General features: G+C 41.9%; 1 protein-coding gene across 1 annotated transcript; it reads left to right on the top strand.

Annotated features, from left to right (window-relative positions):
- The first annotated feature begins 45 nt into the window (after positions 1-45).
- Positions 46-26,663, top strand: DCTN5 (dynactin subunit 5). Its single transcript, XM_055409696.2, has 6 exons — positions 46-178; positions 936-1,004; positions 13,327-13,445; positions 16,467-16,578; positions 21,815-21,917; positions 25,309-26,663. Exons 1-6 carry the CDS (start codon positions 131-133, stop codon positions 25,404-25,406), a joined length of 549 nt encoding a protein of 182 aa, XP_055265671.1. The 5' UTR covers positions 46-130; the 3' UTR covers positions 25,407-26,663.
- The last annotated feature ends 805 nt before the right edge of the window (positions 26,664-27,468 follow it).

The raw sequence follows: 27,468 nt of genomic DNA, 5'->3' as shown, positions 1-27,468 counted from the left end.
ACTATGGATGAGAGCCCGGGCCGCCCAGAGCGGAAGTGGTGGTGCCGCCGGAAGTTGCCTGAGTACCAGTCAGAAAGACGGGCGGACGGACTTTGACAGGAGCTAGAGCCGCGCTTGGGAGTTGGTGGCCATGGAGTTGGGCGAGCTGCTCTACAACAAGTCCGAATACATCGAAACGGTGCGCGTGCCCAGACATCTGCCCTCTCCTCTCCAAGCCTGCGTTCTCTGAGGCCTCCGTCCTGTCTCTGCCCCACCCCTGGTCCTTTCGGCGTTTAGTCCGAGATTACCTAATGAGAGTTGATGTATAGTCTCGTTTTGTTATTTATTCCTTGCATGGCAAGTTTAGGCTTTTTTATTTATTCCTGATTTCCTCGTAGAGATAAACTGCCTTCCAAAAAACAGGACAAGTCACATTAATTCTGATATTGATTACACCTCTGGACTTCAGGCCTTGGGAGAAAAAAAAATTTTTTTTTTTTGTTAAACTAATGTGTGGTGATTTATTCCTATGTGCTGAAGACTGTTATTAGTTTTTTTTAATAGTCAATACATGATGTATGTAAATTGCTCGAAACGGGTTTCGTGCTCAATCAGCATTACTCTTATTTTTTCATTGAATTCTCAAAACTCTGATACTGGTAAAGTCTTTATCCTGGTTTTAGGTCTGTAAAACTGAAGTATAGAAATGAGACTCAATTCATGTCTGCTGCTGCTAACCTTTGTGTGTACCATATACACACACAAACTTCTGGATCTGTTCCTTGAATCCCTAGTTTCCTGACTCATCCTTGCTTTTTTGATATCCTGGACTCATTTCATTGCACACTACACCTGCCTCAAGTCCTGTTCTCTGCAATATGAGCTTTCTTGGTGGAAACCTGTAGCCTAGAATCCACTTATTTTGCTCACCTCTGTTTTCTGCCGTTTTCTTTCAGGCATCTGGGAACAAAGTTAGTCGCCAGTCTGTATTGTGTGGAAGTCAGAACATTGTTCTCAATGGCAAGGTAAGGGACAGAGTCAGCTCCAAGAAGCATATTTCTGCTTTCTTTCCACTCATTATCAAATCAGCAAGGCAGATGAAATGTTACCATGTCTCCTATTTATTGATGTACATTCTAAAATAGATATGTCCTTTAAGTGGAATTATATAATACTTGTCATTCTTTGGGCTGGCTTATTGCACTTAGTACTATATATTTTTTTTTTAGTACTATATTTTAAAGACGCATCCATGTTTTAGCATGTATAAGAATTTTATTCCTTTGATGACTGAATAATATTCCCTTGTGTCTATGTACATTTTAACGTTTGGATTGTTTCTGCCATTCTGCTTTTGTGAGTAATGCTGCCATGAACATTGGCATGCAAAGATCTATTTGAATTGCTGTTTTCAATTATTTTTGTATATACCTAGAGGTGAGGTGGCTGGGTCATATGGTGGTTCCATTTTTTAACTTTCTGAAGAACTGTCAAGTTTCTCCATTTTACAGTCCCATGGCAATGCAAGCGAGTACCACTTTCTCCATATCCTCACAAACTTGCTATTTTCTGTTTTTCTTGGATGTGAGTATGAAAGGTATTTCATTGTGTTTTTTTTAAATTCATTTTTTATTGGAGTATCATTGATTTACAATGTTGTATTAATTTATGTTGTACATCAAGGTGAATCAGCCATACGTATACATATATCCATTCTCTTCTAGAGTCCATTCCTGTGTAGGTTATTACAGAGCACTGAATAGAGTTCCCTGTGCTATACAGTAGGTTCTTATTAGTTATCTTTTGTATACAGTAGTGTGATTTGCATTTCCTTAATGTCTAATAATGATGTGCATCTTTCATCTGATTGGCCATGTGCACATCTGAGGGCAAAAGTCTCTTCAGTCCTTTGACCATTTTAAAACCGTGTTGCCTTTTTGTTGTTGAGTTGTATTTCTTTGTATGTTCTCCATTATTAAATCTTTGTCAGATTTACGATTGCAAATATTTTCTACCATTCTGTAGATTGTCTTTACTTTCTTGATAATGTTCTTTGATGCACAAGAGTTCTTAATTTTGATGAAGTCCAGTTTATCTATTTTTTCTTTTGTTGCTTAAGTTTTTGATGTCTTATATCTAAAAATCCTTACCAAACCGAAGATCATGAAGGTTTACTCCTGTGGTTTCTTCTAAGAGTTTGTGATTTTAACACTTTTATTGAATTGGTCTCGATTCATTTTAAGCTAATTTTTGTTTGAATTAAACTTAATTAAGTTAATTTTTGCATATAATGTGAAGTTGGGATCCTATTTAATTAATTCTTCAGTTCAGTTCAGTTCAGTCGCTCAGTCGTGTCCGACTCTCCGCGACCCCATGAATCACAGCATGCCAGGCCTCCCTGTCCATCACCAACTCCCGGAGAACACTCAAACTCATGTCCACAGAGTCGGTGATACCATCCAGCCATCTCATTCTCTGTTGTCCCCTTCTCCTCCCGCCCCCAACCTTTCCCAGCATCAGAGTCTTTTCCAGTGAGTCAACTCGTCGCATGAGGTGGCCAAAGTATTGCAGTTTCAGCTTTAGCATCAGTCCTTCCAATGAACACCCAGGATTGATCTCCTTTAGAATGGACTGGTTGAATGATCTCCTTGCAGTATAAGGGACTCTCAAGAGTCTTCTCCAATACCACAGTTCAAAAGCATCGATTCTTCGGCGATCAGCTTTCTTCACAGTCCAACTCTCACATCCATACATGACCACGGGAAAAACCATTGCCTTGACTAGACAGATCTTGGTTGGCAAAGTAATGTCTCTGCTTTTTAATATACTATCAAGGTTGGTCATAACTTTCCTTCCAAGGACTAAGCGTCTTTTAATTTCATGGCTGCAGTCAGCATCTGCAGTGATTTTGGAGCCCAAAAAAAAGGGTGTGGAAATTTACTTGTCCCAGCACCATTTGTTGAAGAGATTGTTCTTTCCCCATTGAATGGTCTAGTCATGCTAATAGGAAATCATCTGTACTTAATCATTACTGTAGCCTTGTAGAAAATTTAATAATCAGGCAAGATGAGTCTTCCTTTCAAGATTGTTTTGGTTATCTTGGATCTTCTATTTCTTTTTTGAAAGGTGTTTTATTTGGCAATATTTGGTGCATACAGGAGACTGATGTGCGATATATCTGTTATGAAGCAGAAAAATTGCATCAACACCATGAACCCACCACCCAGCTCAATAACTGGAACATAATCAATGCATAATAATACAGTACAACCTGAAGTTTCTCTCTTATTTCTTTCCTCTTTCCAAGAGGATAGCGCTATTCTGAATTTTTTGTCTTATAAATTCTTTATTTTTCAAAAACTTTTTTTTTAACCATATACATGCTTGCGTGCTAAGTCACTTTAGTCGTGTCCGACTGTTTGTGATGTTGTGGACTGTAGCACACCTGGCTCCTCTGTCCATGGGATTCTCCAGGCAAGAATACTGGAGTGATCCCCCCACAGGATCTTCCTGACCCAGGGATCGAACCTGCAACTCTTAGGTCTCCTGCATTGGCAGCTGGGTTCTTTACTACTAGCACCACCTGGGAAGCCGCACCATGCACATGTGTATTTCTAAATAATATATTTTGTTCAGCTTTACTTGGTTTTCTGTGACTTACTATTATTATAGTCAGTTATGGTATGATGACAATAGGAGACATACGTTACACTTACTAAGTAACATTGTTCTCAACCCTGTTTCTAAGATTCACTGTGATATATGAATTTTCACTGCTGTGTACAATTCCATTTATCCCCTCTTCTATGGGTGAATAGTTACTTTGTTTCCAGCTTTTTGTTATTATGAACAATCTGTTTTGTTTTGTTTTTCCCTAGCCCCTGTCCCTTTCAGAACTTCGACATTTCTGTTTTCCTAAGCCCTTATATCAGGTGTCACAGTACCTGCAGGGAGAAACAGGGTTTATATGAGTAAAGAGGACTGGTGTAGACCAGAGAGAGTGGTGGGACCTGGTGAATTGGAGAATACAGGACCTAGCTAAGCTCAAGTGGATTGTTGTTGCCACATGGGAATGCAGACATATACTTCCAGAGCTTCTAACTGTCCCAAACTGGACGTCTGGATTTTTTTAAAAATGTAAAATACCCTACTATTTAAATAGCTTCTAACTTAAATGATAAAAATGACTGAGGGGCTAAACAAAATGGTTTCTAGGTGCAACCCTTAGATCTCCAGCTTGCCACCTCTGCCTTGTCCTTGTGGAGTTCAGTGAACTCTGCTTTAGCACTGTTTTCCTCCCTCTAAGGTCTTTTAAGTCACTTCCGTTCATTTTAACACTCTGTTGCCCCTGTTTTTCATCTGATTTCTCTTTAGCTCCATTCTTCTGAGATAGGAACCAGAATTTGAATTCCTCTTCCTCAATCTCTTTGACCATCTGTGATATCATTTCCTTCTTATGTTTTTTTGTGTTTGCTTCTTCAGTGCGAACGTAATTTAGGCTGACTGAGGGACTTATATGGATTTTCTTTATTTCCTAATTAAGATTGTTGTCTTTATTTAAAACACAATGAAACAATAATAGCCATTACCAGATACTCAGAACTCTTGATATTCTGTTTTCTTCTAAAAGAAAAAGAAGTCCTTTTCTCTGATTGTAGATGGAAACACAAGCAGAAAACAATGATTGAAGTAAATTAAAAATCTTAGATGAAAGAATTATGTACTAGAAATTGACATCTCTCTAAGGTTGAAGAAGATGGCTTTTTTTTTTTTTTCAAAGAAGATGGCTTTTAAAACCAAGAAAGGAATTCGCTAGCAGACCAGTGGTGGTGGTGTTCAGTAACACAGTTGTTTGACTCTTTGCAGCCCCATGGACTGTAGCACGCCAGGTCCCCCTGTCCCTCACCATCTCCCCCTGTCCCTCACCATCTTCTGAAGGTTGCCCAAGTTCATGACCATTGTATCAGTGATGCCATCCAGCCATCTCATCCTCTGACACCCTCTTCTCCTGCCCTCAATCTTTCCCAGCATCAGGGACTTTTCCAGTGAGTCAGCTGTTCGCATTGGGTGGCCAAAATACTGGAGCTTTAGCTTCAGCATCAGTCCTTCCCATGAGTATTTAGGGTTGATTTCCCTTAAGATTGACTGGTTTGGTCTCCTTGCTGTCCAAGGGACTCTCAGGAGTTTTCTCCAGCACCATAATTCAAAGGCACCAATTCTTTGGTGCTCTGCCTTCTTTACGGTCCAGCTGTCACCTCCATACGTGACCACTGCAAAAGACCATAGCCTTGACTATATGGACCTCTGTTGGCAGAGTAATGTCTCTCCTTTTCAACACTCTGTCTAGGTTTGTCATAGCTTTCCTGCTGAGAAGCAGTCGTCTTCTGATTTCAGTCACCATCCTCAGTGATTTTGGAGCCCAAGAAGAAGAAATCTGTCACTACTTTCACCTTTTCACCTTCTATTTTTCAGGCAGTAATGGGGCTAGATGCCATGATCTTAGTTTTTTTTAATATTTAGCTTTAAGCCAGCTCTTTCACTTTCCTCCTTCACCCTCATCAAGAGGCTCTTTAGCCTCTTCACTTTCTGCCGTTAGAGTGGTATCATCCACATGTCTGAGGTTGATATTTCTCTCAGCAGTCTTATTTCTAGCTTGGTATTTATCCAACCCAGCATTTCTCATGATGTGTTCAGCGTATAGGTTAAAGAAACAGGGTGACAGCAGACAGCCTTGTTGTAGTCGTTTCTCAATCCTGAACCAATCACTTGTTCCTTATTGGGTTCCAACTGTTGCTTCTTGACCTGCATACAGGTTTTTCATGAGACTGATAAGATGGTCTGGTATTCCCATGCTTTCCACAGTTTGTTATGATCTGCACAGTTAAAGGCTTTAGCATAGTTGATGAAACAGAGGTAGATGTTTTTCTGGAATTCCCTTGCTTCCTCAATGATCCACTGAACGTTGGCAATTTGATCTCTGGTTCCTCTGCCTTTCCTAAACCCAGTTTGAACATCTGGAAGTTCTTGGTTCACATGATGCTGAAGCCTAGCAGGCACAGTTTTAAGTATGACCTTACTATCGTGGGAGATGTGTGCAATTGTCTGATGGTTAGAACATTCTTTAGTACTACCCTTCTTGGGAATTGGGATGAAGATTGGCCTTTTCCAGTCCTGTGGCCATTGCTGGGTGTTCCAGATTTGCTGACATATTGAGTGCAACACTTGGAAGGAAAGTTATGACCAACCTAGACGGCATATTGAAAAGCAGAGACATTACTTTGTCAACAAAGGTCCGTCTAATCAAGGCTGTGATTTTCCAGTGGTCATGTATGGATGTGAGGTTGGACTATAAAGAAGGCCGAGCGCCAAAGAATTGATACTTTTGAACCGTGGTGTTGGAGAAGACTCTTTGAGAGTCCCTTGGACTGTAGGGAGATCCAGCCAGTCCATCCTAAAGGAAATCAGTCCTGAATATTCATTGGAAGGACTGATGCTGAAGCTGAAACTCCAGTACTTTGACCACCTGATGCAAAGAGCTGACTCATTTGAAAAGACCCTGATGCTGGGAAAGATTGAGGGCAGGAGGAGAAGGGGACAACAGAGGATGAGATGGTTGGATGGCATCACCGACTCGATGGACATGGGTTTGGGTGGACTCCAGGAGTTGGTGATGGACAGGGAGGCCTGGCGTGCTGTGGTTCATGGGGTCTCAAAGAGTCGGACACGACTGAGGGACTGAACTGAACTGAGTGCAACACTTTGATATCATCGTCCTTTAGGGTTTTGAATAGCTCTACTGGAATTCCATCACATCCACAGCTTTATTAACAGCAGTGCTTCCTAAGGCCTGCTTGACTTCACACTCTAGAATGTCTGGCTCTGGGTGACTGAGCACACCATCGTAGTTATCAGGTTCCTTAAGATCTTTTTTGTACAGTTCTTCCGTGTATTCTTTCCATCTGTTCTTTTTTTTTTTTTTTGGTAATTATTTTTTATTGGAGGCAAATTATTTTACAATATTATTTTGGTTGGTTTTGCCATACATTGACATGAATTCGCCCCGGGTTTGCATAAGTTCCCCCTCCTGAACCCCCCTCCCACCTCCCTCCTCCCTTTATCCTCCCTCTGGGTCATCCCCGCATGCCAGCCCCGAGCATCCTATAACATGCATTGACCCTGAACTAGTGATTCGTTTCACATATGACAACATACGTGTTTCAGTGCCATTCTCCCAAATCATCCCACCCTCACCCTCTCCCACAGAGTCCCAAAGAATGTTCTATACATCTGTGTCTCTTTTGCTGTCTCGTATACAGGGTTATCATTTGCATCTTTCTAAATTCCATATATATGTGTTAGTATGCTGTATTGGTGTTTTTCTTTCTGGCTTACTTCACTCTGTATAATAGGCTCCAGTTTCATCCACCTCATTAGAACTGATTCAAATGTATTCTTTTTAATGATTTCCATCTGTTCTTGATCTCTTCAGCGTCTGCTAGGTCTCTACCATTTCTGTCCTTTATTGTTCCCGTCTTTAGGCAAAATATTCCCTTGGTATTTCTGATTTTCCTGAGGAGATTGCTAGTCTTTACCCTTCAGTTGTTTTCCTCTTATTTTTATGCACTGTTCATTGAAGAAGGCTGCCTTGTCCCTCCTTGGTATGCTTTGGAACTCTGTGTTTAATTGGATGTGCCTTTCCCTTCTCCCTCGCTTTTCACTTCTTTCTTCAGCTGTTTGTAAAGCCTCCTCAGGTAACCTCTTTGCCTTCTTGCTTGTTTTTCCTTTGGGATGGTTTTGTTCGCTGCCTCCTGTGCAATATTACGGACCTCTGTCCATAGTCCTTCCGGCACACTGTTTCCTAGATCTCATCCCTTGAATCTGTTTGTCACCTCCACTGCACATTCATAGGTGGTTTGATTTAAGTCATACCTGGCTGGCCTAGTGGTTTTCTCCACTCTCTTAGTTTAAGCCTGAATTTTGCTGTGAGAAGCTGATGATCTGAGCCAGTCAGCTCTAGGTTTTGTTTTTGCTGAGTTTATATAGCTTCTCCATCTTTGGCTACAAAAAACATAATCAGTTTGATTTTGGTATTGACCATTTGGTGATATCCATGTGTAAAGTCATCTCTTATATTGTTGGATAAGGGTGCTTCCTATAACCAGTGCATTCTCTTAGCAGAATTCAGTTAGCCTTTGCCCTGCTTCATTCTGTATTCCAAGGCCAAACTTGCCTGTTATTCCGGGTATCTCTTGACTTTCTACTTTTGCATCCCAATCCCCATTGATGAATAGAACATCTTTTTTTGATGTTAGTTCTAGGAGGTCTTCATAGAACTGATTAACTTAAGGTTCTTCGGCATTGGTGGTCGGGGCATAGATTTGAATTACTGTGATGTTGAATGACTTGCCTTGGAAATGAACCGAGATCATTCTGTCATGTTTGAGGTTGCATCCAAGTACTGCATTTTGGACTCTTTTGTTGATTATGACGGCTACTCCATTTTTTCTAAGGGATTCTTGTCCACAGTAGTAGATATAATGGTCATCTGAATTAAATTCATGCTTTCCAGTTCATTTTAGTTCACTGATTCCTAAGATGTCGATGTTTATTCTTATCATATCCTGCTTGACCATGTCCAATTTACTTTGATTCATAGGCCTAATGTTCCAGGTTCCTATGCAGTATTGTTCTTTGCAGCATTGGATTTTCCTTTCATCACCAGACACATCCACAACTGAGCATTGTTTCCACTTCGGCCCAGCGGCGTCATTATTTCTGGGAGTTGTCTTCCACTCTTCCCCAGTAGCAAATTGGACACCTTCCAAGGTGGGGGACTCATCTTTCAGTGTTACATCTTTTTGTCTTTTTAGACAGTTCATGAGGTATAAATGGCAAGTATACTGGAGTGGTTTGCCATTCCCTCCAGTGGATCACATTTTGTCAGAACTCTCCACTATGACCCTTCTGTCTTGGGTGGCCCTACATGGCATGGCCCTTTCCTCTTTAACCCCCCCCCCTCCTAGAGTAATGGAAATAAAAACAAAGATAAGCAAATGAGACCTGCTGCTGCTGCTACGTCACTTCAGTCATGTCTGACTCTGTGCAACCCCATAGACGGCAGCCCACCAGGCTCCTCCGTCCCTGGGATTCTCCAGGCAAGAACACTGGAGTGGGTTGCCATTTCCTTCTCCAATGAGTGAAAGTGAAAAATGAAAGTGAAGTCGCTCAGTCGTGTCATTAAACTTAAAAGCTTCTGCACAGCAAAGGAAACTATAAACAAGATAAAAAGACAACCCTCAGAATGGGAGAGAATAATTGCAACCAAAGCAACTGACAGAAGATTGATTTCCAAAATATACAACCAGCTCGTGCAGCTATCAGAAAAACAACACAACCAAAAAATGGGACGGAAGACCTAAACAGACATGTCTGCACAGAAGACACGCAGATGGCCAGCGACAGAGGGGAAGATGCTCAGCATCACTTGTCGTTGTTGCTCAGTCACTGAGCTGTACCCAGTTCTTTGCAGCCCCATGGACTGCAGCTGCCAGGCTTCTTTGTCCACCACTCTCTCTCAGTTTGCTCAGACTCACGTCCATTGGGTCAGTGATGCCGTCCAACCGTCTCATCCTCTGTTGCCTCCTCCTCCTCTTGCTGTCAGTCCTTCCCAGCATCAGGGTCTTTTCTAATGAGTCTGCTGTTCGCATCAGGTGGCCAAAGTATTGGGGCTTCAGCATCAGTCCTTCCAACAAATACTCAGAATTTATTTCCTTTAGGATTGACAGATTTGATCTCCTTGTTGTCCGATTGAATCTCAAGAGTCTTCTGCAACATCACAGTTGAAAAACATCAGTTCTTTGGTGCTCAGCCTTCTTTATGGTCCAACTCTCATATCCATAGATAACTCCTGGAAAAACCATAGCTTTGACTATACAGATCTTGTCGGCAGAGTGATGTCTCTGCTTTTTAACACACTGTCTAGGTTTGTCATAGATTTTCTTCCAAGGAGCAAGTGTCTTTTAGTTTCACTATCCATAGTAATTTTGGAGCCCAAGCCACTTTTTCCCCCATCTATTTGCCATGAAGTGAAGGGACTGTATGCTATGATCTTCTTTTTTAAAATGTTGAGTTTTAAGCCAGCTTTTGCACTCCTCTTTCACCTTCATCAAGAGGTGCTTTAGTTTCTCTTCGTTTTCTGCCATTAAAGTGGTATCAGCTGCATATCTGAGGTTGTTAATATTACTCCCAGCAATCTTGATTCCAGCTTGTGAGTAATCCAGTCTGGCATTTGACATGATGTACCTGCATATAAGTTAAATAAGCAGGTGACAGTATACAGCCTTTACGTACTCCTTTCCCACCTTGGAACCAGTCCGTTGTTCCATGTCCGGATCCAACTATTGTTTCTTGACCTATATGCAGGTTTCTTAGGAGGCAGGTAAGGTGGTCTGGTATTCCCATCTCTTGAAGAATTTTCCAGAGTTTGTTGTGATCCACATAGTCAAAGGCTTTAGTGTAGTCAATAAAGCAACAGCAGCAGATGCTCTTTGGAATTCCCTTGCTTTTTCTATGAGTCACGGATGTTGAAAATTTGATCTCTGGTTCTTCTGTGTTTTCTAAATCCAGCTTGTACATCTGGAAGTTCTCAGTTCACATACTGCTGAAGCCTAGCTTGAAGGATTTTGAGCCTAATCTTGCTGACGTGTGCAAATGAATTCAATTGTATGGTAATTTGAACTTTCTTTGGCTTTGCCATTCTTTGAGATTGGAATGAAAACGGACCTGTTCCAGTCCTCTGGCCACTGCTGAGTTTTCCAAATTTGCTAACATATTGAGTGTAGTACTTTAACAGCATCATCTTTTAGAATTTTAAATAGCTCAACTGGAATTCCATCATCTCCACTAGCTTTGTTGGTAGTTAATGCTTCCTAAGGCCCACTTGACTTCATACTCCAGGATGTTTGGCTCTAGGTAAGCGACCACACTATTGTGATTATCCAGGTCACTAAGGTCTTTTTTGTACAGTTCTTCTGTATATTCTTGCCCCCTTTTCTTAATCTCTTCTGCTTTTGTTAGGTCTTTGCCATTTCTGTTGTTTATTGTGCCCATCTTTCCAGGAAATGTTCCATTGTTATCTCCAGTTTTCCTGAAGAGATCTAGTCTTTCCCATTCTGTTGTTTTCCTCTGTTTCTTTGCACTGTTCCTTAAGAAGGCTTTCTTATCTCTCCTTGCTATTCGCTGGAACTCTGCCTTCAGTTGGGTATATTTTTCCTTTTCTCCTTTGCCTTTTGCCTCTCTTCTTTTCTCAGCTATTTGTAAGACATCCTCAGACAACCACTTTGCCTTCCTGCATTTCTTTTTCTTCGGGATGATTTTGGTCACCACTTCCTGTACAGTGTTACAAACCTCCATCCGTAGTTCTTCAGGCACTCTGTTTACCAGATCTAGTCCATTGAATCTATTCATCACCTCCACTGTATAATCATAAGGAATTTGATAAACCTCATACCTGAATGGCCTACTGGTTTCCCTATTTTCTTCAACGTGAGCCTGAATTTTGTAGTAAGGAGCTGATGATCCGAGCCACAGTCAGCTCCAGGTCTTGTTTTTGCTGACTGTACAGAGGTTCTCCATCTTCAGCTGCACAGAATATAGTCAGTCTGACTTCGGTATTGACCATCATCTGGTGATGTCCATGTGTAGGGTCGTCTCTTGTCTTGTTGGAAGAGGATGTTTGCTATGAGCAGTGAATTCTCTTGGCAAAGAGAATGTTAACCGTTGCCCTGCTTCATTTTGAATTACAAGGCCAAACTTGCCTGTTACTCCAGGTATCTCTTGGCTTCCTACTTTGGCATTCCAGTCCTCTGTAATGAAAAGGACATCTTTTTTGGTGTTAGTTCTGGAAGATGTTGTAGATCTTCATAGAACTGATCAACTTCAGCTTCTTTGGTGTTAGTGATTGGGGCATAGACTTGGATTACTGTTATGTTGAATGTAAACACAATGAAAATGCAAAAAGATATGACACCAGAAGATGAGCTCCCCAGGTTGGTTGATGTCCAATACGCTACTAGGGAAGAGCAGAGGAATAGCTCTATAAAGAATGAAGGGGCTGGGCCAAAGTGGAAACAGCACTAAGATGTGGATGGGTCTGGTGCTGAACGTGAAGTCCAGTGCTGTAAAGAACAGTATTGCATAGGAACCTGGAATGTTTGGTCCATGAATCAAGGTAAATTGGTTAAGCGGGAGATGGCAAGAGTGAACATTGACATTTTAGGAGTCACTGAACTAAAATGCATAGGAATTGGCGAATTTAATTCAGATGACCATTCTGTCTACTACTGTGGGCGAGAGTCCCTTGGAAGAAATGGAGTACCCCCTCACAGTCAACAAGAGTCTGAAATGCAGTACTTGGAGGCAGTCTCAAAAACAACAGAATGATCTCTGTTCGTCTCCAAGCAAACCATTCATTATTAGAGAACCACAAATCAAAACAACATTGAAGTATCACCTCACACCAGTCAGAATGGCCATCGTCCAAAAATCTACAAGCAGTAAATGTTGGAAAGGATGTGGGAAAAAGGAATCCCTCTTGCACTGTTGGTGGGAAAATAAAATGATACAGCCACTATGGAGAACAACATGGAGGTTCCTGTAAAAACTAGGACTAAAACTGTCATATGACCCAGCAGTCCCACTTGGGCATATACCTTGAGAAAACCATAATTCAAAAAGACACATGTATCCCAGTTTTCACTGTAGCACTGTTTACAATAGCCAGCCAGGACATGGAAGCAACCTAGATGTCCATCAGCAGACTAATGTATAAAGAAGTTGCGTATGTTTGTACAATGGAATACTACTCAGCTATAAAAAGAAGCAAAATTGAGTCAGTTGTAGTGAGATATGTCTTACAGAGTGAAGTAAGTCAGAAAGAGAAAAACAAATAGCATATATTAGCACGTATATATGGCCTTTAGAAGAGTGGTACTGATGAGTCTGTTTGCAGGGTAGGAATAGAGATGCAGATGTAGATGACAGACTTGTAGACCTGGAGGAAGGAGAGAGTGAGATAAATTGGGAGAGTAGCATTGACACGTATACACTACTATCTGTGAAATAGACGGCTAGTGGGAAACTGCATATAACACAGGGAGCTCAGCTCGGTGCTCTGTGATGGCCTAGAGAAGTACGATTGTGAGGGTGGCAGGGAGGCTCAGGAGGGAAGGAATGTATATATACGTACAGCTGATTCACATTGTTGTACCGTAGAAACCGACACATTATGGTAAAGTGATTATCCTCCAATTAAAATAAAATTTTAAAATGTGCCGCTCTGTTTTATAGACCATTGTGATGAACGACTGTATTATCCGAGGTGATCTGGCAAATGTAAGAGTTGGACGTCATTGTGTTGTGAAAAGTCGGAGTGTCATAAGGCCACCATTCAAGAAATTCAGCAAAGGGTATGTAATTTAATCATTTGTTTCAGTCTTGGGCGAGATGCTGCTTCTAGTGGTGAAATCCATGCATTGAGTCATGGCAGAAGGATCAGGTCTGCGCTGTTGTTTGGAGCACTGAACGCACCGTAATGAGCAGTTGGTGGTGGTGGTCTTAGGCTAGTTGGTGGTTAGTTGCCAGAAACAATCACTTAAGCTGGCAAAAGCAGGGGCAGGGTCGGGGGGTGCGGCTTCTGATTAAACAGACACAGGCATATTTGATGGAATTTCAGGGTAGAGAAAGGGGGCCAGTTTCACAGGGACTGGAAGCTGGAGCTGGACAGCTAGCCAGAATCAAGACCACTGTTATGTCTGTCTTCTACTCTGCCACTGAGATCCTACTGTTTCTTATCTGTCCTTCTCTCTGTACTTCTTCCCTCTTTTTTCTTCCTGCTGTATCTTCCCACTTTTCTCCTGCAGCCCACTTTGCTGCCTCAGCCCTTTAATTACATCACTTCTTCATTTAGGCTTCCAGTGGATACCAATCAGAGATTTTAAATTGTCCTATTAACAAAATCTAGGTTAGAATCTGATTAGCTTAGTTTCAGTTAGGTGCCCACCCCTAGCCTATAAACAGCTTTGACCCAGAGGGTATGGTCAAGTCAGGCTGACTGATCTCTCAGTGGGAATAAGTATTGTCAAAGAAAAATTGTGGACAGGGCGGGAAGACCGTCCACTATGCTTGATATGGTAGTATTCCCTTTGCCTCCCTCTCTGTTTGCCCTCCTGGCTCCTACCCATGGCACCGTCTGCTTCCCATTAAAATAATTCAGCAGTCATTTATTGAGTGTTTTCTTTATGCCAGTCACTAAGTTATAATCTGGGCATATAAAATAGGGATAAAATGGGGTCTCAAAACCTAGTGTTAGAAATAAAACTAACAAGTGAATGTAACAAAGAAGAGAGATTCACAGATGTATAGAACAATCTAGTCGTTACCAGTGGGAGGGTGAGGGGTGAGATAGGGGATGGGGATTAAGTACAGACTACTGCATATAAAATAAATAAGCAACAAGGATATATTATAAAGCACAAGGAATATAGCTAATATTTTATAAACCTCTAAAATTGTGAACTACTATGTTGTACGCCTGAAACTTACATAAAATTAGCTATACCTCAGTTATACCCCTATGGGGTCGCACAGAGTCGGACACGACTGAAGCGACCTAGCAGCAGTTAAAACAACAGCAGTCACCACCACCGTGTGGTGAAAATGACTGAATAAACAGCTACTGTAGAATATAATGCTGCAACAGGATGGCCACCATGTACTGGGGCACTGCTGACCCTGGGGTGTGAACATGGTTAGGGAGGGACAGAAGAGGGCAGTTAATTCAAACAGTAATACTTGGATGTATATCATGCAGGAATCGTCTGCATTTCTTGTAGTGATGCTGGGCTCCAGGATTTCATTACATACAAGAATTGGAGCAGGGAGTCATTGTATATCATACGAAATTCGAATGAAAACAGTTGCTCATTAGTTCAGAAGGTGCTTGAGGGGGAGCCAGAAAACCTTTTCATGATTTCATACAGTAACTGATGCTCTGCTAGAATTGTTGACTCCACCTCCTTAAAGGCATTATTGGGCTGGATATGGTCCAGGAAGAAGACTGAAAATGAACAGTCTTTTCAGTGAATGGAGGGATTTAAGTAAGAATAGTCCACATGTGGCAGCCTGGATGGAAGGGGAGTTTAAGGGAAGAACGAATGGATACATGTATGTGTATGGCGGAGTCCCTTTGTTGTCCACCTGAAACTATCACAAAACTGTTAATTGGCTATATTCCAATATAAATTAAAAAGTTAAAAAGTAGTCCTCATGAGAAATACAGAAATATGAAAGGGTAAATAGCAGCATATGCATAGAAGGTTAATGTCAATTTCCTCCCCTATATGTCTCAATACCAGAACCAGATAAGAGTAAAGAGTTTTGAATTTTCAGTTTAAAATTGAAGAGTTGACAGCCTGCTAAAGACTATGATAAAATTAAGGAATCTGTTGTTACCCAAGGGGTCTAGACTAAAAATGCAAATGAATTAAGGAAGATTTAAATAAGTTATAGGTGTGTGGAAGACAGGTATCATCTCTGATAAAATATTCCTGACAAAATAGAACACAGGACTGGAAAGAGCCAGTGAGTATCCATCTGCTTTGTATTAGTTCTAGTCCAAATATTTTACATCCCAAGTACTGAAATTTCTTGGAAGTATGATCACAGACCAGTGTCAGTTACATTTGAGGAGTCCTGGAGAATGGGAATGATGTCACAAGTCTAGAGAAACCCTACTAACTCCTTAAGTCTTGGCTTAAATGTCACTTTCAATTAAGCTTTTACCAAATCTCCAGTCTGAGTAAAGTCTCTTTGTCATGCCCTCATGATGTGTTATTTTTCCTCTGTAGTGCTTATCACAGTTGTAACTAATTACTTATTTAATAAGTTATTTAATCTCTCTTCTCCTGATTGTAATCTCCTCATGGGCAGGATCAAGTCCCTTTTGCTCGCCATTGTATTCCCCAGTTCCTAGCATAGAGTCAGGCATATAGTAGACACCCAGTAAAACCAGACAATATATAAATTTTCAGCATGTTGGGAATTATATCCCATGAACCTTACATCAGTCCCCTGAAGCATTATAGAGCAGATCAATGAAAATGTGATCTGTGGGCATTTTCAGAGGAGGCTGGAATGAGCAAAACGTTCATTTGTTTTTATTTGATGCTTTTCTAACTTTGAAGGTCTTGCCCTTGCTCTTTTGCTATTTCCTTGAACACTTCTGTAGTCTAATATTTCTGATTTTGGTTTAGTATTCACATGCATCTTCTTCAGTGTTACAGAATTCCTCAAACGTCAGGATTCTTTCTTTGCTAGGAGCAGTCTTATTAAGACAAAATGGAATTGCAGTTACGATCTTTAGTTCTATAAACCTTGACCAGAAGTACATCACCTTGACAGTTCTTTGTTCTCTTCTTTTTCCTCTGCAGCGTTGCATTTTTTCCTTTACATATTGGGGACCATGTCTTTATTGAGGAAGATTGTGTGGTCAACGCAGCTCAGATTGGCTCTTACGTTCACGTTGGCAAGAATTGTGTGATTGTGAGTATGCGGACTTGGCTGGCTGAGCAGCCTCACTCCCCTTTGAGCTACTGTCCCTCCCATCAGTGGGCCTTTGCTTCTGTCATCAAGCAGGGTAGAAGTTTTTTCTGGTCTACTAGTTTACCAGAATTGTTATTAAATTTGGAATTCTTCCTAGGCATTAGTAATCATGGCTAACCTTTATGGAATCTTTTCTATATAATGTTAAACTCTTTCCTTTGGTTATTTCATTTAATCCTCACAACCATCCAAGGATGATAGACTGTAATTATCCCTATTTTCAGGTGAGGAGACTGAAGACCTTTGCTATTAGGGTATTTGACAAGGCTTGTAAATGCTAGAGTTAGAATTTGAACCCTACCTGTGGCCTACCTGTCACCTCATCTTAAGAATCTTACAGTCTAGTGGGGTGAGGGGATCTTGAAGGGTGAATCAAAATTGGCTCATAGACAAGAGGAGAGAGAGTGTTTCAGGGAAGAGACTGGCATGTGTAAGGGTCACACTCACCGAAGGGCATGACATTAAAGGAGCTGCACATAGTTCAAGATGCTGGGCCTGCCAGGTGCTAGTGGGCCCCTCACTCAGCAGAACCTGTAGGACACAGGTCCACAGGCGCTGTGGCATTAGATTGTTAATGCCAAACATTAACCCAGCCAAAGCTTTCCAAGGCTGAATTTCTTGATATTTCTTAGATGAAGAGGTTGATTTCAGTTAGGATTTCTGAGTCCATCCTGAGTTAGAATGATCAGAGGCAAACTCCCTAAATTTTTAGGGAAAATATTTCCTACATTTTATATTTGTCCCTCAGATTCTGGGAAAAGCCAAGACCCCTTTCCTGTTTTTAAATGGCTGCTCCTGTTAATACAGAGTCAGTTCTCTGCTCTGGATAAGACTCAGACCCTAAAGTATCAGAAAATCTGCAGAAACCATACAGTCACTTTCCAGAAGCCATGAGGCTACAGCAAAGGTGGACAGTGTGGAGAACCACGTTGCTGAGAAAAACATTCCAGTCTGACTTGTTACTCAGAATTAAGGGGAGCAGTTGTTTTGCCAAATATTCTCTGGAGGAGTTCCTTAATATGTATTAGAGACAGAATGTCTTTGGTTCAGCCTGATGTTGAGGAGAGGGAGAAGATAGTGAAATCCATCCTCTTTCCTTACTAAATGCTTGATTAGAGCAGGCTTTCCAAGCCACAGCTGAATTTTTCTGATATTTTCCTCAATAATGTGAAGACATCAGCATAGTAGCCTTGTCCTTTAGGTCCAGAGCCAGATGTCTGAATGGTTAATAACCAAATGCTATTCCCGATGCTTAGGAAGTTCTAGTCCTATTGTTCGGCGGTCTGCTTTTTGTATCACGTTTCAGTGCATCAACTCCTGGTATTGTCATTGTTCGGTACTGGCTGTACTTATTTGCTGAGCCTTTGCGAATTCTCGGGAGAAAGATGCTTCGAGATTCTCAAAGCTAATAGGAACTCTTTAGAGTCCAGCTGTCCGCATGACACACGGATCCTTCCTATAGCATCTCATGTAGTACTATAACTTCTTCTTGGATATGGGAAGGTATGAGTGTTAATCAGAATTGCCCAAAAGTCTTCAGGAAAAGCCTCACAGGCATTACGGGTCAACTGTTATCATGCCTTGAGGTTTACATTTATCTTTAATCTTAATAGCATCCCGGCAAGCTTGGTTTTAATGCTGCTTCACAGGATGGAAGAAATTTGCTAAATAACTTGGATAAAGAGATATGGGACTTCCCTGGTAGTCCAGTGGTTAAGGCTTCACGCTCCCAATGCATGGGGCACGAGTTTGATCCCTGGTCAGAAAACTAAGATCCCACGTGCCATGCGGTGCAACCAAAAAAAAAGAAAAAAAGGAAGAAAAAAGAAAACAGCAAAAAAAAAAGGAGATAAGGGTAGATGTAGGTAATGTCAGGAATATGTAGTTCTTAACTCCTTGAAAAGTTCTCCAGGGAAGAATAAAGAAGCAGTTACAGCTCTTTACCTCCTCAGCTATTGCCAACTCATTCACGCCTAAGAAGTACCTCCTTTTTTTATTTTGCTGCTGTGGAATTGATCAGTTTACCCAGAATTCTCTCAAACCCAAATGAGCACATTTCTCTGAGTGGGCAGAATGGCTAACTAGACAAGTCGATGCCCTCAGGCTGTTTGGTAACCAGGGTACACAGTGGGAAAGCTCATTTCCACTGCTCTTCTTTTCCAGGGCCCTTTGTCTGTGGATCCCTGTCTGTGAGTGTATCCTGCCGTATGCAGTACCTTATTTCCTTTTGCTCAGTGCTCCACGTGCTTGGTCTGAGTTTTTAGGAGCCTCGGCATCTTAGGGAATCTTTGAGTTAATTTGGGAGTCACCAGGGAAGCTGGCCATCTGCTCCACTTTTTATATTGCCAATAACAGGTGATTCATCGAAGAGAGATTTCCAAGGAGAAGTGAAGATATACAGTCATAACTTGCTTCTGACCTAAAGATATTGCCCAGCTTGGCTATTATCCACCCAGTTGGAGACAACTTAACCCCTGAAGAAATTCAGACCTTAGAGGTGTAAGCTTTTTAAAAAATTCATTTGGCAATCTACCCAGGAGCTCTTAGACATACACACGATTTAGGTATTTAATATTGGGGGAAAATTTGAATACAACAAAATCAAAGTATGTTTCCTATTCTTTGGTAAAGTCTGAGATCTAGATGGGTTAGCATTATCTTGATATTTGTTATGTGTTCCACATCCTCAGCCCAGTATGTTTTATCTGATATTCTGACCAGAACACAAGTGAACTATGGGCTTGGATGATGTAAATGCACCTGGTAAAGACCAAGACTTTCGTTTACTCAGCAAGTCGTCTGAGACACATTGTTGTTCACTTGCCAAGTTGTTTCTGACTCTTCCCAACACTGTGGACTGCAGTATGCAGGCTTCCCTGTCCCTCACCATCTGAGTTTGCCCAAGTTCATGTCCATTGAATAAGTGATGGCATCCAACAATTTCATTGTCTGTCACCCTCTTCTCTTTCTGCCTTCAATCTTACCCAGCATCAGGGTCTTTTCCAGTGAGTCAGCTGTTCACATCAGGTGGCTAAAATATTGGAGCTTCAGCATCAGTCCTTCCAAAGAATATTCAGGATTGATTTCCTTTAAGATTGACTGGTTTGATCTCCTTGCTTTCTAAGGGACTCTCAAGAGTCTTCTCTAGCACCACAGTTTGAAAGCATCAATTCTTCGGCGCTCTGTCTTCTTTATTGTCCAGCTCTCACATCCGCACGTGACTGCTGTAAAGACCATAGTCTTGGCTATATGGACCTTTGTCAGCAAAGTGATATCTTTGCTTTTTAAACACACTGTCTAGGTTTGTTATAGCTTTGCTGCCAAGAAGCAGTCTTTTTCTAATTTCACAGCTGCAGTCACCAACCACATGATTTTAGAGCCCAAGAAGAGGAAATCTGTCACTGCTTCCACCTTTTCCGCTTCTGTTTGTCATGAAGTATTGGGACCAGATGCCATGATCTTAGTTTTTTAATATTGGGTTTAGGCTGGGTTTTCACTCTCCTCCTTCACCCTCATCAAGAGGCTCTTTAGTTCCTCTTCGCTTTCTGCCATTAGAGTGGTATCGTCTGCATATCTGTGGTTTTTCTTGCTAAGGGAGATGCCAAGCGGAAGGCATCTGAGATATAGCTTTAACCGTATACAGAGGCATCTCCTTTTCCTTAAGTCATGAAACACATGACTCTCCCAAACCTTATTTCTTGCCCCCAAAATGCTGTGTGTGATGACAGAATTGAATGACTACCTAATAACTACCATTTAACCATGGCAGAATAAGTGAACTGTTAACTTGATATCCAGAAGAATTTCCCAAGACTTACCCAGTTGGAATTTACAAAAGAACAAACAGGGGCTTCCCTGGTGGTACAGTGGTAAAGAATCCACCTGCCAATGCAGGAGACACGGATTCAAACCCTGGTCTGGGAAGATCCCCTGTGCCGCAGGGCAGCTAAACCCACTGGTCACAACTACTGAGCCTGTGCTCTAGAGTCATGAGCCGCAACTATTGAAGCCCATGTGCCTAGAACCCCTGCTCCACAACACAAGAGAACCCACTGTAATGAGAAGCCCATGCACCGCAACTAGAGAAAGCCCACACACAGCAGGCAACAAAGACCCAGTGCAGAAAAAAATAAATGAGTAAATAAATAAATCTTTAAAAAAAAGGAAGTGGATAATAATAATAAACCTTAAAAAAAAAAGAAAAAAAAACCAGACCTTAAACTGGTAAGTGCAAAACAAACGTACTGGCTAATATGAACCAGGGTCACAGAAGTAGATCCTAATTTCATAGACAGATGGCTCCAACTGACATCTCAGTTGATGTCATATGAATTAATCTCCTTCCTGTTTTTGTTTTCCTCTGGAAGCCTCTCAGGCAGGTCCTTTCATGTTAGAAACCAGTGGCTGGCCCAAGATTCTGTCCTATCCTCTAGAATCCTCACTGGAAAGAGCTTCTTTTCCCAGTAGTCCCAGCAGAAGCCCTGACGTTGAGATTCATCACTGTTCATACACTGATTCCCTAAACCAGTGGCTGTGGCCAGGCTTGGGGTGTAGAGTTTGGGATGAGAGATTAAGCATGTGAACTGAGGTAGGGATGGGGTGGTATCCAACGAAAATAGAAGTTCTCTTACAAGAAGAAAGGGAAATGGGTGTCGGACAATCACAACAACAGATATCCACTAAGTAAAAGCAAAAAAAATTAAACAATTCTTGAAGATCAAATTTCATATAGTCTGAAATGCCCAAGATAGCCTGAACTGTCCCTGTCCCACTTCACATTTAAACACACACATGACTCACACACACACACTAATGTTTCTACCTCATGCTTGTCAGGTACCATCTGCAGTAGGAAATTGTGGTCAACCCTTTTGTCCCTGACCATGATGATTATAGGCTTACCTGGTGGCTCAGACAGTAAGGAATCTGCCTGCATTGCAGAAGACCTGAGTTTGATCCCTTGGTTGGAAAGATCCCCTGGAGAAGGGAGTGGCAACTTACTCCAGTATTCTTTCCTGGAGAGGTCCATCGACAGAGGAACCTGAGGGGCTGTAGTCAATGGAGTTGCAAAGAGTCAGACATGACTTGGAAACTAAACAACAACAATAACAACAGACAAGACAACTTTTACTCCCATTTCCTGGTCTGTTTCCTATTAACAAGATTTTAATTTCAGGGGCGTCGGTGCGTGTTGAAAGACTGTTGCAAAATTCTTGACAACACAGTATTACCCCCAGAAACTGTGGTCCCACCGTTCACCATCTTCTCAGGCTGCCCAGGTAATCCAAGGGTGTTAACTATTAAAACTAAAGTTTATTTTCTTTCACAAAAGTCATGCATGCGTTTTCTGTCTTTAACAGTATGTTAGTCTAGCTAACTGAAATACTCTCCTGATACAGAGTACCTAGAAATGCTTCCCAAAATATAACTTGTATCTTTTTACATGCATAATTGGATTCATAAGGAAATTATTAGGGATCAGAAGCAAAGTGGAAACTAAATCCAGACTTTCAAGGATGCTTCAGGTGATGCCATTTCTGTAGTAGTATGGTTTAGGATTTGATGCTCGTATGAGATGAGATATAAAGCCTCGGATCCACACAGGGCAACGAAATCCTCTTGAAGGGCTTTCCCTCAGTAAAAAGTTGATGGAGGTTAAATCTGCCCCCAGCACAGGAAAAGTACAAAGAAGTGTGTCTCTCTTAGCCTGGGCTCTGGGTGGAAAAAGAAAGCCTCTCCAGATTATGGCCTTATCCTCACAATGGGTGGGGGTTTGAATTTGTACTTCCTGCCTGCTCAGAAATGCCCTAATTGAAATATTACCGTAAAACATGGCCAAAGACCAGTGAGAGCTCTGGGATACCCAAGAAAAGCAAATATATTATCATTTGACCTTGGCCAATGGAATGCCCAAAATCCTTATGAGCTCAACAGATGCAGATTACAAATGTGGGGAGACAGAAGCAACCCATGCTCATTGTAGAAAGCTTGGAAAACACCAAAAAGAAAAAGAAAAACCTCACGTTCCCCCACCCCACCTCAAGACAGTCTTTTCTTCTACCTGTTGTTTTACTCAGTGGAAACCTCCTAGAACATACAGAAGTGCGTGACAGATTCACAGATGGAAGGTGTTACGAAGAGAGAGATCTGACAGTATATGGTATCTAACCACTGGGTGGTTTAATTGTTTTTCCAATATAAAAAAAAAAATCTCATTATTCAGATCATTGAATATGAATTTCAAAGAGATATAAAAATCATCCACTAAGATTCTTTGGGGAGGAAATGAGCCATTCTACACTTTCATGCATCTCTGCATTTGCAGAGGAGGAAGAGACTCATTTAGTAATTCTCCCCATACTGAGATCTCCCTGTGAAACAGCTTAACAGTTCTTAGCAAGTGCTAGATCAGAGCAGTCTTAGTTGTTTTGAGTGGTTGTGAGACAAGCATCTGATCTGAGGTGAGAAGTGTGTTGTTGGAGAAATAGTTTAATCTCCTCTAATTTATTCAAGAACCTTCAAACCAACTTATGAGCTTTGAGCACTGATGGCAGATTGCAGGGAAGCACTTCTCGGTGTTTGAAATCCCAGTAAATCTGTGTGTGGAGGTTCTGCCCGGGATCTTAGAGATCATTGTGTAGGTGAGGAAACGGAGGCCTGGAGAGGTTGAATTGTCCAGGGTGTCAGTGCTGGTTAGGGGAGAGGCTTTGGCAAACACTTAGGACTCCTTATTTATTTATTTTTATTTGACTACTCAGCTTATGCAATCTCAGTTCCCCAACCGGGCACTGAACCTGGGCCAGGGCAGTGAAAGCAGCAAATCCACTAGACCACCATGGAGCTCCCAGGACTCTTTGTTTAGAGGCTAGTACTTTTTGCACTAGCAGGGTACTTCTCATGTTTATTTGTGTAGTTTCACAGACAAATGCTAACCATCTAGATACTACTGTTGACAACCTCCCTCTTTAATCAAGAGGCGTAGGGTGGCAGGAAAACTAGCATATTTTTGGAAGGCTCCCCAGAATGAAAGGCGAGGCATCCAGAAAGATTCTGAGTTAGGAACCAAAAACTCAGATGCCCATAGGAGCCAGACAAAATATGTAAACGTTTGAAGTAATCGACTATCATAGCTGTTTAAACATACAGGCATGGTATTATGTGAACTTCTGGTGTTTCATGAGGAACTAAAAATCTGAATTTTTATGTGATATTTCTGAATTTTTAATTGTTGAGTACCAGTTTTTTTTTAGTAGATTAAATACTGTACAGATTCAATATATATTTGGAAATCTAGCACTGCTAATTTGTAAAAGGTGCCTTGGAGAGTTGTGTATTTTTTTAAGACCATTTTTTCATTCCTGTTTTCTCTCTGTATGTATACAAGAGTATATGTGTGTGTGTTTGTATGTTTATGAGTGTATGCATATGTGTGTTTATGTATGGGTATGTATTTGTATATATAATGTGAAACTTTTTATATATATAAATAGATTCACACTCTCTATTCTATTAGGAAACTTGCTTCCTTAGTATATCTTGGGCATCTTTTCTTGTCAGTATGAAACAATTTACCTCATTCCTTTTAATAGCTACAGGGTTTGCTCTGCATAAATATCCCATGGTATAACCAATCGTCCTCTGGTATAATGGATCAAAAAAAGTTATACTTGGTTTTTCATAATTAGAGACTTTGCTGCATTAATGCTTTTGTATCTATATTGTGCAATTGGGCAAGATTATCTGTGGAATAAATTCTTCAAAGTTGGATTATCAGATCACAGGGTATGAACTTTTAAGTTATGCTAGTTATTCCTACATTGCTCTTCAAACATCTGTGTGAGTTTATACTAATACCACACTGTGTGAGTGCCTCTTTCCTGGAAATTCTTCTATAAGTTTCCCCCATCTTTTGTCTATTTGAGCATTTCTGTTCTACTCCCATCTATGATTCGAACCGGAGAAGGCAATGGCAAGCCACTCCAGTACTCTTGCCTAGAAAATTGCATGGACAGAGGAGCCTGGTGGGCTGCAGTCCATGGGGTCGCTAAGAGTCAGACACGACTGAGCGACTTCACTTTCACACATTGGAGAAGGAAATGGCAACCCACTCCAGTGTTCTTGCCTGGAGAATCCCAGGGATGGGGGAACCTGGTGGGCTTCCGTCTATGGGGTCACACAGAGTCGGACACGACTGAAGTGACTTGGCAGCAGCAGCAACAGCATGATTCGAACTGCTCAGGTCTTGGATTCAGTTTCATTGTATGAATAGCAGGGCATTTTCTCCCCTGAGGAGCACTCACCTTGGCTTGCCCCACAGACATCACCCCAGAATCCAGGGGATAGAGGAATCCTTGTCTGGAACAGCCTCTGATGTAGTCAGATTTGCCTTAACTCTTCAGTAATGTACTAACTTCTTTTACTTGGAATATATTTCCACATTTTGAGAACAGTATTATCCCCCCCGCCCCCCCCACCCCTGACTCCCTCCACACACAGATTCATATTATCTTGAATATATGGTCAGGAAATATTCTGTTAGCACTAAAGATAGAAAACCTAGTATTTAGACATTTGCAGCTAAAGAAGGCTTCTAGAGGTTTCAGCAGAAGTCAGAGCTGCATGTGGGCCTCCTTTGGCTCCTTGTGGTTGACCAGGTCTTTTTTCCCCCAGGACTCTTCTCAGGGGAGCTCCCAGAATGTACCCAGGAGTTGATGATTGACGTCACCAAGAGCTACTACCAGAAGTTTTTGCCCTTGACACAGGTCTAATGTCTCTGCCTTGTGTCTCGAATTTGCTTGAGCTCTAAGATGAACTTGGGGACAAAGTGAGCCGGACAGCATCTACAAAGAGCTCTTGTGTCTTTGACACCTCCCACCCTCTTTCTTTTTTTTTTTTGGTTTCATTCTTTAGAATTTCTCAGTCCTCCCAGGCTCTAAGCTCTTAAGACTTTAATAACAGAATGACTGGAGGGTTGTCTCCAAATGCTGTGCTTAAACTGTAACTATTCACTGTCACTCTGTACCATGATGTGGGGAGCACAGACTCATCTGTTCCCAGCACTCCCACCCCTTGGCCCTGTGGACAGCCGGATGGAGCAGGGCACTCCGTCCCAGTGGGGAGGTTGTGTGTGGCCCATGGCCATGAGCTGCCACAGTGAGCACCACTCGCAGGGGTCACTGTTGGCGTCCCTGCTGCTCATGCAGTCGGCCAGTTGCCACAGCTGCTTGTCATCTGCAGAAAAACTGTTTGCCACTTTTCAGAGCCCAGATTCCTCTTGGCTACTAAAACTTGAAGGGAGGGTGGTTAGTATTTCTCTTCTTTCCAAAATAACCTGATCATCTTAATTCGGGGTGAATAATTAAAGATTTTCTAGCATTCTATTCTAGGGCCTTGGCTTTCACTAAAAGCTTAGTGAAAGCATCCCTTAGCATCCAGATTTTATTTTTGCAAAGTCCCAGGTATAAGTCGCCCATGTGGATGGACTAGACTGGCAGCCACTCTTTGTCTCATGGTGTTTAGGGGCAGCAGTGTATGCCTTATTTCACTGGAGATGTAGCATTTGTGACACTTGCTCCCTGGCCTGGACCCATTCAACCCGCACTACATTTGCCATAAACCTCACAGTTCAGACCAAAATATCTACACTTGGGCCCAGTCTCATATGTACATGGGGGCCTCTGAAAATCATTGTGGGGTCATGGAGCCCCGAGGAGTAGACAAAGTTGCCAGTGCTATCTGTATCTTCTGGGCAATATCTCAGCCCTTCCCATTCTGCGCTAATAGGAAGACTTAGAAGTGAAGGCCTGAAAAGGTTGGCCTTGCCTGATGTTCTAGTGCTGCTGTGAATGGGGTAGGACAGTTCAGCCTCAAAGGTTAGAATCTAGCAGCAGCTGTCTCGACTTAACATCCGGTCTGGGGTTTGCAAAAAGAACTGTATGTAGTCATCTTTGCTAGTTCAATGTAAAACTGCTTTCTGGTTTCTTATTTTTTATGTTTGTACATTAAAAACGTGACACATGAAACAAGTCATTTGAAGATGATCACTGTTCACCTCCAGCAATGGCGACCTGTCTTCCTTGGGCTCCTCACTGTGTTCCCGGTGTCCTCCTACAGACTTTATAGTTACTTGCCTACCTAGAGCTCACACCAGCCCTATAAGCTGGACGTTATGGCCACTTACTGGCGAGGATAAAAACTCAAACATGTTGGCTAACGTGGCCTACTTGGCACGGTGAAGGAGTCACACGAGTGTGTTTGGCTCTGCGGCCCACGCTCCTAAGCTCTGCCCCGTGAGATGGGACAGTCCCCTGCATCCTGTCTCATGCCGGCAGTCTGTGGTGGTTGCAGCTTGTGGGGGAGCCGTATACCCGAGCTCCCTTCTCTTTTTGGACCCCCACAAAGGAAGATCTTGGAGTTGGCAGAGCTTAGATGTGCCCTTGGCTAACCTCTTGCTCCCTAGAGAAATCTTCCAGGGCGTGTCCGATAGAGTCCCTTCCAGTGCGTGTTTGCATACCTCCAAAAGGAAGTTTGCTACTTGTTGTGACTCATTGTCCGTTTTCTTCTTTTATTTACTTATTTTATAACTGACATGATTTTTTGACTATCCATTTTGTTGATGAGCAACCAAAATTAAGAGAAAGTGGAGTTTTTATTTTCCTGAGCCTTTTAAAAATCTTTAGGTAATTTGAGCTGTTGTCGTTAAGTCGCTAAGTCATGTCCAACTCTTTTGCAGCCCCATGGACTGTAGCCCGCCAGGCTCCTCTTGTCCATGGGATTTCCCAGGCAAGAATATTGGAGGGGGTTACCATTTCCTTCTCCAATGGACCTTCT

The sequence above is a fragment of the Moschus berezovskii genome, chromosome 27 (assembly GCF_049115385.1).
Source record: "Moschus berezovskii isolate FMDL1 chromosome 27, NW_MosBer_1.0, whole genome shotgun sequence".
NCBI lineage: Eukaryota > Metazoa > Chordata > Mammalia > Artiodactyla > Moschidae > Moschus > Moschus berezovskii.
This window is presented reverse-complemented; position numbering and strand designations above follow the sequence as displayed.